Source organism: Populus nigra, chromosome 1 (genome assembly GCF_951802175.1).
Source record: "Populus nigra chromosome 1, ddPopNigr1.1, whole genome shotgun sequence".
Classification (NCBI taxonomy): Eukaryota; Viridiplantae; Streptophyta; class Magnoliopsida; order Malpighiales; family Salicaceae; genus Populus; species Populus nigra.
Genome location: NC_084852.1, coordinates 28,305,875 through 28,318,235, shown reverse-complemented (window position 1 = coordinate 28,318,235; position 12,361 = coordinate 28,305,875). Strand labels below are relative to the sequence as shown.

General features: G+C 34.4%; 1 protein-coding gene across 1 annotated transcript; it reads right to left on the bottom strand.

Annotated features, from left to right (window-relative positions):
- Positions 1-3,476: 3,476 nt before the first annotated feature.
- Positions 3,477-12,031, bottom strand: LOC133669185 (membralin-like protein At1g60995). Its single transcript, XM_062089239.1, has 14 exons — positions 11,698-12,031; positions 11,558-11,620; positions 10,950-11,435; positions 10,166-10,247; positions 9,579-9,640; positions 9,312-9,406; positions 8,538-8,617; positions 7,338-7,421; positions 5,939-6,055; positions 5,503-5,588; positions 5,277-5,383; positions 4,442-4,533; positions 4,279-4,355; positions 3,477-4,111 (listed from the first exon to the last, which is right to left on the bottom strand). Exons 1-14 carry the CDS (start codon positions 11,848-11,850, stop codon positions 3,620-3,622), a joined length of 2,076 nt encoding a protein of 691 aa, XP_061945223.1. The 5' UTR covers positions 11,851-12,031; the 3' UTR covers positions 3,477-3,619.
- Between the last annotated feature and the right edge of the window lie 330 nt (positions 12,032-12,361).

The window sequence follows — 12,361 nt, the reverse complement described above, 5'->3', positions numbered from 1 at the left end:
TCCTTTTGTAATTTTTGTTTTCTTGTTCCATGTGTCGAAACTCATTATTTTCAATCTTTATCTATTCCTCTTGAATTGCAGCAATAACTACTCTTATAAAAAAAAGTTTTATTTTGTTTCATTATTGTAACTATATATATTAGTAACATGAAAAGTAAAAATAAAAAAGAAATTTGTCTAAACAAAGATGTTATAAATTCTACCATAGAAACTAAAATAAGGTGAAATTAGGTCAAACCACATCGAAATTACTTCAAAATCAATATTCTAGTTATTTAGGGTCTAATCACACTATGTATAAACTTGAGGTTATTTGGACATCGTTTGGTTTAGGTTCTAGATTCGAGTTTAGTTTGCATAAAATAGGTCTGATTTGCGTCAACTATTGAAACTTGCTTTGCTAATGTTGAAATTGATTTGGGAAGTATACTAAAGTGTTATTTGGGTTATTTGAGTGTCAATCAAGTTATTTTGATAATATTTGCTTCTATTTTTTTTTGTATCTTAAAAAACATTCATATCTCGTGTGAATATGCTTATTACCTATGAAATTATAATTGTAGATTTATCTTTACTTGTTTTTGTATATTTCTTGTTGCTCGAGTCAATTAAATTTATTTGGATTGTGCTAATAATATGTTCTATTTGGTTGTGCTGATTTCAGTTCCGCAAGATCTAAAAAAAAGGTGAGATAAGAGGTAAAAAATGTATAGAGCATATTAGAGTGAAAAGCTTATTATTTGTGCAAAAAACAAGAGGCGTAAGGATATTTTTGCTATTAACAACATTTTTTCATATTCAAAATGTCTAAAGAAAAGGGAGATACACTACCTCCTAGGAAGAATAACAACTTAAAATTTCAGATTCAAGGTTTAGCACATATGTTGAAAAGGTTTAACTTGGTGGTTGATAATGTGAAAGAGAGGTTGGATAGGGTAGAGAGGTGAGATAACAATAATGATGGATGGAAGAATAGGGCTAATTGGAGTGGTAACTATGACAAGAGACTTGAACGACATGTAAACCATAACTTGGATGATTTTGACAATGAGGAAGATGTTATAGGAGATGATGATTTTAAGCATGATATTGTAGGTAATGGGGATGGTTTCTGGCAACCTAGCGGCTAAAGGGATTATGATTTTATACATAGGGGCTAATTCATCCATATAAGGGATTTCCAAAACTGTGGAAATCATTACCATATGGATGATGATTTAAAAAATCTGAAGTCATCCCCTTAGCTAGAAGAAGATTACACTACCTAGAGGAGGCTAGGAAAAATGACACTTAGAGTTTTCAACCTGAACAATCCCCCAGTCCCTCTAGAGGTCGTTCTTGTAGAAGCGAAGCTCTCAAAACTAGTGGTCATTCTAGACATGATCTCTTTTGCCATCGTGGGATAGAAGATAGTTATCATTCACATTGTTCCATGCCAAAATTCTCCATTTCCTCGGAACCTAGTAAAGAGAGGTCAAGAAAGAGTTCTGCTAGTAGACGTGTCATTCTACTCTAAGTCTAATAAAACTTATATAAATGATAACTAGGCTCTGATATCAATTGTTATTTTAGGATTGAGGTAACAATAACACCTAATGAGAGATGAATTAAATATTCCACTAATAATAACAAATATTGCAATTAACTCAATTAAATACAATAGACATAATTAACTAACAATAAAATTAAAGTGTTTAAAGTAAAGAGTATAGGAATAGAAATTGCAAACTCGGTTTTTAATGTGGTTCAACAAGTCTATATGCACACCTTAAGCACCATACTGGTCTTGAGTACTATATTCTTTACTAATCCAAGCCAAAGATTACAATGTCCTTGATGAATCCTCACCAAGCCCTTTTCACCACATGAAGAAATATTTTCTTCAAGATTTTTCACCTTGGTGAGGTACCTCATCAATGACCAAGAGTTTTCACTTAAACTCTTGAAGGATTATAATTGTTTGAAATGTAGCAACAATCTCTCAAAATATAGATAATACAATTGAAACTTATATCTCTATAGCTCACTCAATAATAGTTAAAATATATGAAGTTGATTAAGTATAGTGAGTGTGAGAATTTATATGCTTGTGCAATAATATGAAGGTTTTAATTTACAAATATGAGTATGATTTAGGATTGATGATTTGAAGTTGTTTTTACTATTAAAATAGCTTGTATATGATATATATTCAAATTATATTATTAATTTTTTAATTAGACAAGTTATACATATGTTTCTAGCAAAAACTAGTCATTATTGTTCTTCTGACAGATAAAACGGTTGACCGATTCCTGCAGACTCCCAGGTGTTTATCTTTGATGAACAAGCGGTCGACCGGTTCACTTGGTATAGCTAAGCAGTCAACCAATTCAACTTAAAACTTAAATTTGACATTTTTAAACCTGATGAATCTTAAACCGAATAAATGCATATCAATCATATATTGCATGCAATGTGAAATGTGTGAATTCATTTTAATTTATGTTATCAATTAATATATAAAGATTTATATAATTAGCACTAAAATAAATTATTAAGAACTAAGTCTTTACTTGTTTTGTATCTTTTGATTTATTTTTTCATTTAATTCTTTATGCTTGTTGATGATCACTATATAAACCTGTTTAAACGTAATATCTATTAAGCATATTATTAGTCTATTTTTATTTAATTATTGTTATCAAAATATATAAATATTAATATGTGATCCAAAGATCAACAATTTCCTCCCTTTTTGATAATGACAATTAATGTATACATATAGATATAAAAAGATGAATCTCCCCTTATATTTTGCAATATGATTAACAATTAACAAAAAATATATATATATATATATATATATATATATATATATATATATTCTTCCCCTCTTAATCATATTTTAATAGCTTTAATATGGACCACGTGATCTTCCATCCTAGATCTCCATGAATTAATATCAGTATCTTCAGATGAAAAAGTTGTAAGTAGAGTCTCAAACATATCAGCATGTCATTATCACCATCGATTTTGTTCTTCTCCCTCCTCATGCTTTCTTTAGCATGAGCACTAACCTAGTTTTCAGGAACTAAAACATTATATCGGTAAATACGTATTCCATCTTGTTCAGGGTTTTGGTATTTATTTCCATTGCCTTCTGAGTATGAATTCCTTTCTGTATCGGAAAGCAAAATCTCAGAGCACTCAAATATTATAGTTAGTTCTCTTCTACTACCCAAAGCGATGAAGTGCTGGCAACTAATCTAGTGAAGACTAATAGTGAGTCCTTTTTCATTTTCTTTTTCTTTTTTGGATTGTAAAGCTTTTAACTTGTTGAATAAATTATTATTTGAACATAATATTGAGTCTTTATATTTTCACATTCATTTGCTACTAAATTATTTGAACATATATATTTATAAGTGGTTCTTTGACACTTTCAGTTAATTTTGGTCGAAGTACTAAATTATAATTTTCGAAACCAAAAGGACTAACAAAATCATCAAAATTATAAATTGTTAAATATTTGATTTCTTCTGTGCAAACACCACTATATATTTTTCAAAGTAATATACAGAAAGATCTATTGGCTACAAGACTACATATTTCCAATCTCCTTCACAGGCCATGCTTGCTATTGCTGGGCATCTTGAGTTTCCCGGTTTTCAGGTCTGGGAGATTCAGCATAAACTTGTCCTTGATCTCTCACATCTCTAAAAATGGAAAGAAATGAGTTGAAACCTTCAGAGGAAGCCCCTCCTAAGATCCACAGCAACAGTGAGCTAAACGAATTCATGGACCCGGAGTTGGGATTGGTTTCTGATTGCTGAAGATCCGCTTGACCTGGATTCTGCATAGGGTGGTTATCTACTCTCTCTCGGATGTCATTTTCCAAGGGTTGTTCAAGCCCAGGAGCTCCTATTCCATTGGCGGGTATTGCTTGGTCAGGTCCAGGTCTTAATGCAGGCCCAGAAGCCATGTCTGCATTAACTGAACCTGGGTTCCTAGTGTTCAATCTAGTGATGTGTACAGTCGAAGCAAGGATGGTAGAAGAGGTGATATGGAAGTCTGGGTGTTGCTGAAGCTGTGAACGCCGGTTTTGCATGAACCTTTGTAGAGTTGGTACCTGAGAAGAGCTCTTCCATATTAGAGAACTTGCAACAGCAAAATAAAGAACAAACATAAACTTGCATCGCAAAACAAATGCAAGCTTATGGTGAAAACTTGACCTATCGAAACAGAAAAGAATCGACATGACAATGCCAAAATACACAAGAAGATTCAGGTTGATACCTCGAAACGGTTCCAGAAGTATAGGATGAGGTGTTGCATAAATGCTGCAGTTGTGGAGAGAGCCAAATATGAAAAGCCTGGAAAAACATTGAAGTGATATTCTCAGACAGAATTGATACTAAGAAGCTAGAAGATAGACCAAGAAAAATCACTGGGTCCATACCATAAGCATAGGAGAAGAAGTAGATGTGGAAAACCAGAAAATATAGCAAAAAGAAACGAGGAAAGAACTTCATTGATATTGGCGTGCGGACACTGCAAAATATGGCAGATGGAATCTCAATATAGTCAACAGGGAAAAAAAACACTGATATGGGCAAGTGCGAGCTTGCACATCTATGCATTCACAAATGTTTTTACTCAAAAGACACTAACAAAAATATGGAAGACAAAAAAAAGAAAAAAGAAATAGCAGTTATTACCCTAGGAAAAGAGATTTCTCACATCACAGAAAAAACCACAAAAACCAACAAAAATATAAAAGAAAAGGGACAAATTGCAACAAAAATAGTCCTCAAGTGAAACAATAAAAACAAGCCCAGGAGCCCAACCATCACTTCAAAGCCATTTGGCACTTGTTATCTACGAACTAGGAAGCTACTGATTGTGATTGTCCACAACCAGACCATTTCAGCACCAAAACATGCTGGACCACCAAGGCCAGCTTTACCTTCAGTAGCATCTACTGTGTGCTCACAGATCATGGATCACAAACAATCAAGTAATCATAGTCATTGGATTAAGCACATCCAACATGGGTCAGCTATAGCCAGCTTGTGGCCACCATGGTCCATTGCAACTCAAACTACCATTGGTAAGAGCAAAGCTGAATTGAATATTAAAATAAAATAAAATAAAATACAGGCGCAAACAGCAGTCTTGATTAGAGTGAAATGTTTGTTAGCATGTGATCAACAGCAATTAGATGGAATACAACCAGATGATAAATATACATCACATCAACCAAGGGCAGCATGCATAAAAGATGCAACACATACCTGATCAATGTGAACAGTTCACACAACCAAACAAGGATTAAGACCATGAAAGCCAATAGCTGATCATCATAAAACTCGAACAGAAAAAATAAGATACCAATCATTATCTGCAAAGCCCAGCATACAACTCTCATCAGTCATTAGGTCATAGAGATAGCTACTAGCAGAAAAAATTATTAGAAAAGAAAATATAAACTATAAGCAGCTGAACATGATGTGCTCTTACAGGTACAAATACGAGTGACTCAATCACATGGACAAAGATCAGCTGAAAGGTTGGTAGCCGATGTCGAGCATGGTGCTGAAGCTGCACTGCAAAAATTCAGAAAGAGAAACAGCCAATCATATTTAAAGGAAAAACAGACAGAAATACAAAGCCTCAAGTCAACCATTTGCAGTCTCACTCAACTACTAATGATAGATTCAAAGTTCAGTTTTTCAATGTAACATGTCAACCAATCCTTTTCAGATAAATCATTAGACGCTGGCTGAACTTCCTGGAAAACTAAACCACCAAGAGTGCAAGGTTTTAAGGAGACAATTAGTTACTATTAACTCAAGTAGTTTTAACCACAATCAAAACTTCAAGGATGAATACACAGTATAGTGGTAGCACCATTCTAATCGTGAAAAATACCAACTGCATCTGAAAATACACATACCTGTAAATTTCAGCATACGTGTTTGTGTCTCTCTCAATGTAAATGATACTGACATCGTTGTGGTAAAGAAAACAAACAGTGACATCATAAGCACGCCACACTTGGTCACAAGATAGTCTTCAGGGAAAGAAAAAAAAACCATAATCATCAGAGAACTGTCTATATCAATTAGTCCAAATCAAGGAAAGAAATTCTTCTGGGATACATTTGGAAAGCACTAATCTAAGTGATAGTTTTATAAATGCCAAATGCAGCAATCACAATAATATAAGCTCAAGTAATAAAATCATAGGAAGAAGAAAGAGAGCACATGGACAACTTTTCCAAATAAATACTGAGTTTTTTGCTCTAATTACAGCTCCAACAGACTATTAAATGCCAAATGCTAAAGATATCAGTCTCTTCATGCTTGTTTTTAGGGATCATTCTCATTTCAGCTAGAATCAAGTTAAATAATAGTAGAACCACAAGACCGTATAGGAAGATTTCTATTCGCAGAAAGAGTTGCACTAGCGGTAGGCACCTTTGGTTTTGGCATAGCTCTCTTCTTCAGAGGGTGAGGGGAGGGCATTTAGATAGAGAAAGAGAATGGAAAGTCTGAGGCAATCTCTTGTGTTTAAAGAAAATCAAGGACCCCCTGCAAATTAAAGGACACTCTGTACCAAAGTCAAAACATAGCCAAGATTCTACAACCACCTCCTTGTCTTTTCCATCAAAACATGCCTCCTACTCCCTCACCAAAATAGTGTCATAGCAGACATTGTTACTTGTTGATGCAGGATTGAGAAAAAATTGCTTAACTTGCAAATTCTCCACTCAGTCATGCCCAATATGAAGTCCTTTTTCACACTCATTTATTCAGAAGCCTTTTCAGTTAGTAAGAGCAGAAACCTAGCAAAATCCTGGCAATCTCTTAACATATTAACCTATCTCTTTTTCCCATTTTTCTCTTTCCTTTAGTTTATTTTTTATGTTCAATATTCTTTATGAGAGTTTGCATCGAAACTTCTTTACCATGCTGGAAAACAAGACAGTGATAAGATGGAGAGTTTTAGGATTGATGGACTCTATATCAGTCAAGACACTGCAGGAGAAGCCCCTAGCTTCCCCAATCAAAGAAAGTACTGAATTACATCATCAGGGCTTTAAAAATGAATAAGCTTTTACTTCTACAGCTATCCATTTACCACAAGGATTTGGTGGTATTGATACATAGAAAATTCTAATTACTGTTCCTTGAGGTTCTGCACAAACATTCAACCAGCATTCCCACTAGGAACATGCATCATGTATACAAAAAATTTAAATGCATAATTCATAACAGGAGCCTTAGATATTGCAACCTCATTGTATGAAGAGTACTGAACAACTAGATAGATGGAATGATAAGTCAACAAACCTCCAAATTTTGCAGGGCCTTCCTGCGGCTCTTGCGCATAACTAAGATTATAAAACTCTTTTGTTTGGAAATTATAAAGGTAGCCTGAAATAAAGTACCATAACATAATTAGACACAATAACAAACAAAAATCATATCAGGACACCATATATCATTTCAAACTCAATGCAAATATCACAGAACATGAGTTGAGATCCATTTGGCAAAAGCATTTGCATATTTTTGTAGTCCTGGTTGTTACCATAAAGAAACATTTCATAATATGATCAGTTAAAAGAGCCTTTGATGTCCAGTTCACAAAAACAGAGCTTTAATTTATCAAATTGCCAAATAAATATAACTTAGAAAAACTCAAAGGTGACACAACAATATCCCATGCTACCAAATTCTCTGAAGCTTCTTGGAAAATGAACCTTCATCCAGTCTTGTCTGGCTTGAAAAGGTGACTGCTTGGGTAGAGGGAAAAAATTCAAGGATTGTACAAGTGAACTTGGAGTGTTTTTGAGTGATAACTACAAGCATCTTCAAAAAGCCTTGAATTGAGGCTTTTTTCTGGGTGAGCAATTTTTGTGTTGATAACTTACAAAATGGTGGAGCTGTGGAAGGAAAACACATCCTTGATCACCCCCAAACACCAACAAAGCATTTAATGATGTGTGTGCCTGCACTTGTGTGCATGGTTTCTATTATACTTCTCTCTTCTCCCTCAACCATCCCTTGATCACATGACCTTGAAGGTCAGACAAGCTCCCAATCACAAGCTATGGTTAGGGAGAAGCATTTGTCACCATAACTAGCTATGCTACAAAGAAAATGGCAATTAAACGAAAATTTATAAATGGAAGGAAAGCAGCAAGTTTGAGCATGACAGAAACACAAATCACCATCACTGAAAACCAAGTCCTACTGGAACCCATATAGAGTGAAATGGTAGAGAAAGAATTCAACTGTTCCTTGATGATACAGCTTGAGATCAACTAAAGGAGCATAGATTAGGTCAATATTTGTTACAAGGTGGTGGCACGTCTGACAATCATTGACTATGGTTTAAGTGATTGATATTACTGATACATGACGTATAAAAAAGTCTTGATTGGAGAAAATGTATTCATGAAATCAAATTCCAATCATTTGATAACTGTTGCATGTACCTATTCATGCACTAACTAGTATAATCAATCCAAGCAACTGAGTTTTTACCTTGACCAGGGGAACTCAATAAACTATTCATCAGTATGGTGTCATATCCAACAAGTCTGTTTATGAGAAGTTGCTGCCACCTGGAATAAGAAAATATGTATTAAGTGGTGACAGCTACATGCACAAGCATTCTAGTCAAGATTATATATTGCATGCATTATGAAACAATAGAGAATTATTCTCAAATATTCACGAAAAGATCTACGTACATTTTCCAAAAAGACTATTTGAAGGTTCACTAAGATTTTGGACTTTCACACTTAGACCAAAGGAACTGAAAGTAAAAACTTTGTATCCCTTGGAAGTTCTCAGAAATTAGCTTAGTTTTTTCCTTTTTTTGCTGAAGGGATAATCGCTTCATCAACAGGCACTATGGTATACTATATTGGGCTAACTTAGATTTAAACTAAGGCCCAGTTGAGTTAACATTACAGTTGATGCAATGAGAAAAATCAATTTAATCTTACATGACTCTTGGTGTTCTCTTTAAATGCCTGCAATTTATCTCTTATATGAAGTTAATTTTGTGTCACCAAACTCCAGAATTATCTAACCATACTCAATCTCTTAACTCCAAACGTTTCAAAAGAATCCAACTACAAAATTTTTCAAAACCTGAATGGAAGGCAAATTACCAAAACCATCCAGCATGAACGTCTAAGGGTTACAATTTAAAGCTTATGCCAACATTAATATTGTCCAGCGAAGAATTTTGTTGATTTCATAGAACACCAGGCATGCTGTGCATGGTGTGTATTTAATAAGAAATATAACCTGTTTCCAAAGCAGGGATGCCGGGCTGATATACTAATGTTAGCAGTACGTATATTATGCCGAGACTTGGCTTCTTCAGGTAGCAAGAAGAAACCCTGCAAAGCAAAATTTTTTATAATCTTAGAGGAAACCAAATACAAAGCTTCGTGACTACAGAAGAACTTTTTATTCAAAATCTGAAAACATTTCTACCATGGCATCAACAAAAGCAACAAAACTTTACAGAGTGGAAAGACAAGTTATTGATGAATGAAAGTGGAATTGTACCTTTTCCATGGTGTATAAAAAAGTTGGTTCAAATGCTTTATTCTTCTTCTCAAGCCATTGCACTGAAATAGATAGCACAATTATTAAACATGTTCCACAACTACAATGGACAAAGAAAGTCATAAGCTTACACACTTCGCAAAACTTTATAACATGTGCACTAGAACCAGTAAATTTAACACCACAAAATGATACCAGTAGGCTACATTGGCCACCGCGATCAAAATAGATTTAATACACAAGAAATTGACACTATTAAACTAACACCAATTATCCTCTATGCATATATGACAGAGACAAAACCTCTCAAAAAACTGTATTATAATCCCTAGTTCAGGTTTAACAAAGAGAAAATACTTTAGTTCGGTAGCTTTCTGAAGCCACTGAAAACATGACATATTCAGTTCCACAGCTTAATCTTTAGGTCACACTCTGAAATGAAATGGTCATTCAACCAGGCTATGACATTCTAAAGGGATGGATGTTAAGTTCTATATGAACATGAGAATGATTGGTTTACGTCAACAAATATGAGGTCATAGAAACATCCAAAACACTCAACGAGTAATCAAGGGACCAGTTATTACCAGCGAAAGAGTTAAGCCTGTCCAGGTAAAGTATTCTCAGCCACTTAGGAACATCAAGGTTTACATGTATGCCTGTAATATCCTGCACTTGAAAATTCAAATTCAGAAAAGGAACATTTATTCCATAATGCATCTAATCAAGTTAGGATCAAGTAAGAGCTGCATTAAGCATGCCCTTATGATCTATCAGACCTTTTGAAACTTTTCAAAGTGCAGAACTAGAAAAATGCATGAGGGCAGATACAAGGAGAATGAGAGAGAAATGGAAGTTGAGAAATATTCACAAGTTATGCCTGGTTAAAAGTACAAGTAAAATTAAGCCAAAATATATTGAGAATTAGACAATACTGGAAAGTCATATGCATGATCAAAAGAGACTGAAGAATAAATGAAATTGGCATGAATAAGCACTGACTGACTAGGACAATAGTTAAAAGAGAGATTGAAAGGGGAAAAGGGTATTCTTGTAGCATAAAGAATAAAGCCCTAATTTCCCTGGCTTTCACTTGACTAGGACAAGGTTAGGAAAATGCAATTATAAAATCTTGCATTCCCTGGCTTTCACTTGAGTAGGTCCATAGAGGCAAAAACACACAGGATACCCCAAAGAAAAAGGAAAGAGGAGTATTGCTTAGAGTGAACTAAACATTTAGATAATTCATGTTGAAATAAGTTTGGCGAGTGTCAGCCCTAATTTCCAAGTTCACGTGTTCTACTAGGACAAAACCCAAAATTGAGGCTTAATAGTTCATTAAATAGCAGAAACAAATGAAAAACAACTCACCCACAACTTCTGGAAACCTCGTAAGATTTGCTTAGCGACTCTCCAAATGAAAGATAAACGCCGGTGCCACTTTTTGCCAAAATGGTTGATGGCTGCTTTAACAGTTTCCTTGGCTGATATAGGAAAGCTACTGCGTGTGTCTAGTTTATCCGTTTTAGCAGAAGCAGCAGGTGGAACATTATCAAGTACAGGCAAACTAGAGCTTTCAGTATTATCTTGTTGATGATGCTCAACATCAGTAGTTTTCCAGAACTCGAAATCCAGTTTGCCCTTACGAGCACCAGAACCAATCCAATTAAACCACATCTTTGCAGCCAAAAAGGGGTCCCCTCCATCTCCTTGCTCGGCAATCGGCAATTCAACTTGGTGATCGGTTACAGCATTGACCACGTGATCATCATCAGGAACATCATCATGATCACCATCATGATCAATAAACACATTAGATTCAGACTCATTCTGTGACCACAAACCTGCACTAGTTATCTGATCAAGAAACAACAAACAATTACCACTTATTGCTATAACCCTAAACAAACAAACAAAAGATCAAAAAGTAAAAAAAGAAAATCAGTAGCAGGGTTTTCTTCTTCTTTTTTCATATTTACCTTGATTTGAATAAGCTGGGCTTCCCGTGTTTCAACCCCAGATAGCTGACTTGAACATCCAGGCTACATATAAACAAAGAAAACAAGAAGATTTACATGGAATCTTGAAAACCCTAAAAAGAAAAGATAAAAGAACGTACCTGTTGGACATAATTGGCGTGCATAACAACAAGGATGCAAAAAAGAGTGATGGCAATGAACAGATACATATACTCAAAAGCAGCCCTGACTTTTGGGGTTAGCATCTGAGAGAACCTTTCTTGAACCCTTATGAATGTCTGCTCTGTATCCATCCCTTCTCCTTACAGTACAATACAAGATGATGATAAAGATTATTATTTTGCTGTTTTTCTCATATCATTTCGTCTCTTCAACACGATGAAGATAAGATCAACCTTTCTCTCGCTCTTCTTTTTTATTCTTCTTCTTCAAATTTGGGGTCAATGCTTTTCAATTTAATGCAAGCTGCTGCCTTCTTTTAAAGCAAAATGGTATAAACTAGTTGCTGGCCCGATCTTGGAATAATTAAAAATAAAATAAAAACAAAAACAAAATGATTGCTTTATTTATGCTTTAATAATGACAATTTTATTTTTTGAAAAATATTATTTAAAGAGAAAATTATTTTTTTCTTAAACTGATTCTAATTTAATCATTGACAGTAGTCGATAATCTACATTTCTTGGCAATGCTATTAAACCTGAGTAGATAAATCTTGAAATTCCTTGATCTGACTTATTAGATGGTGTGAGTTTTTAACCAAATCATATAAGAGTTAACTTGATGTGAATTGATAGATGTAAT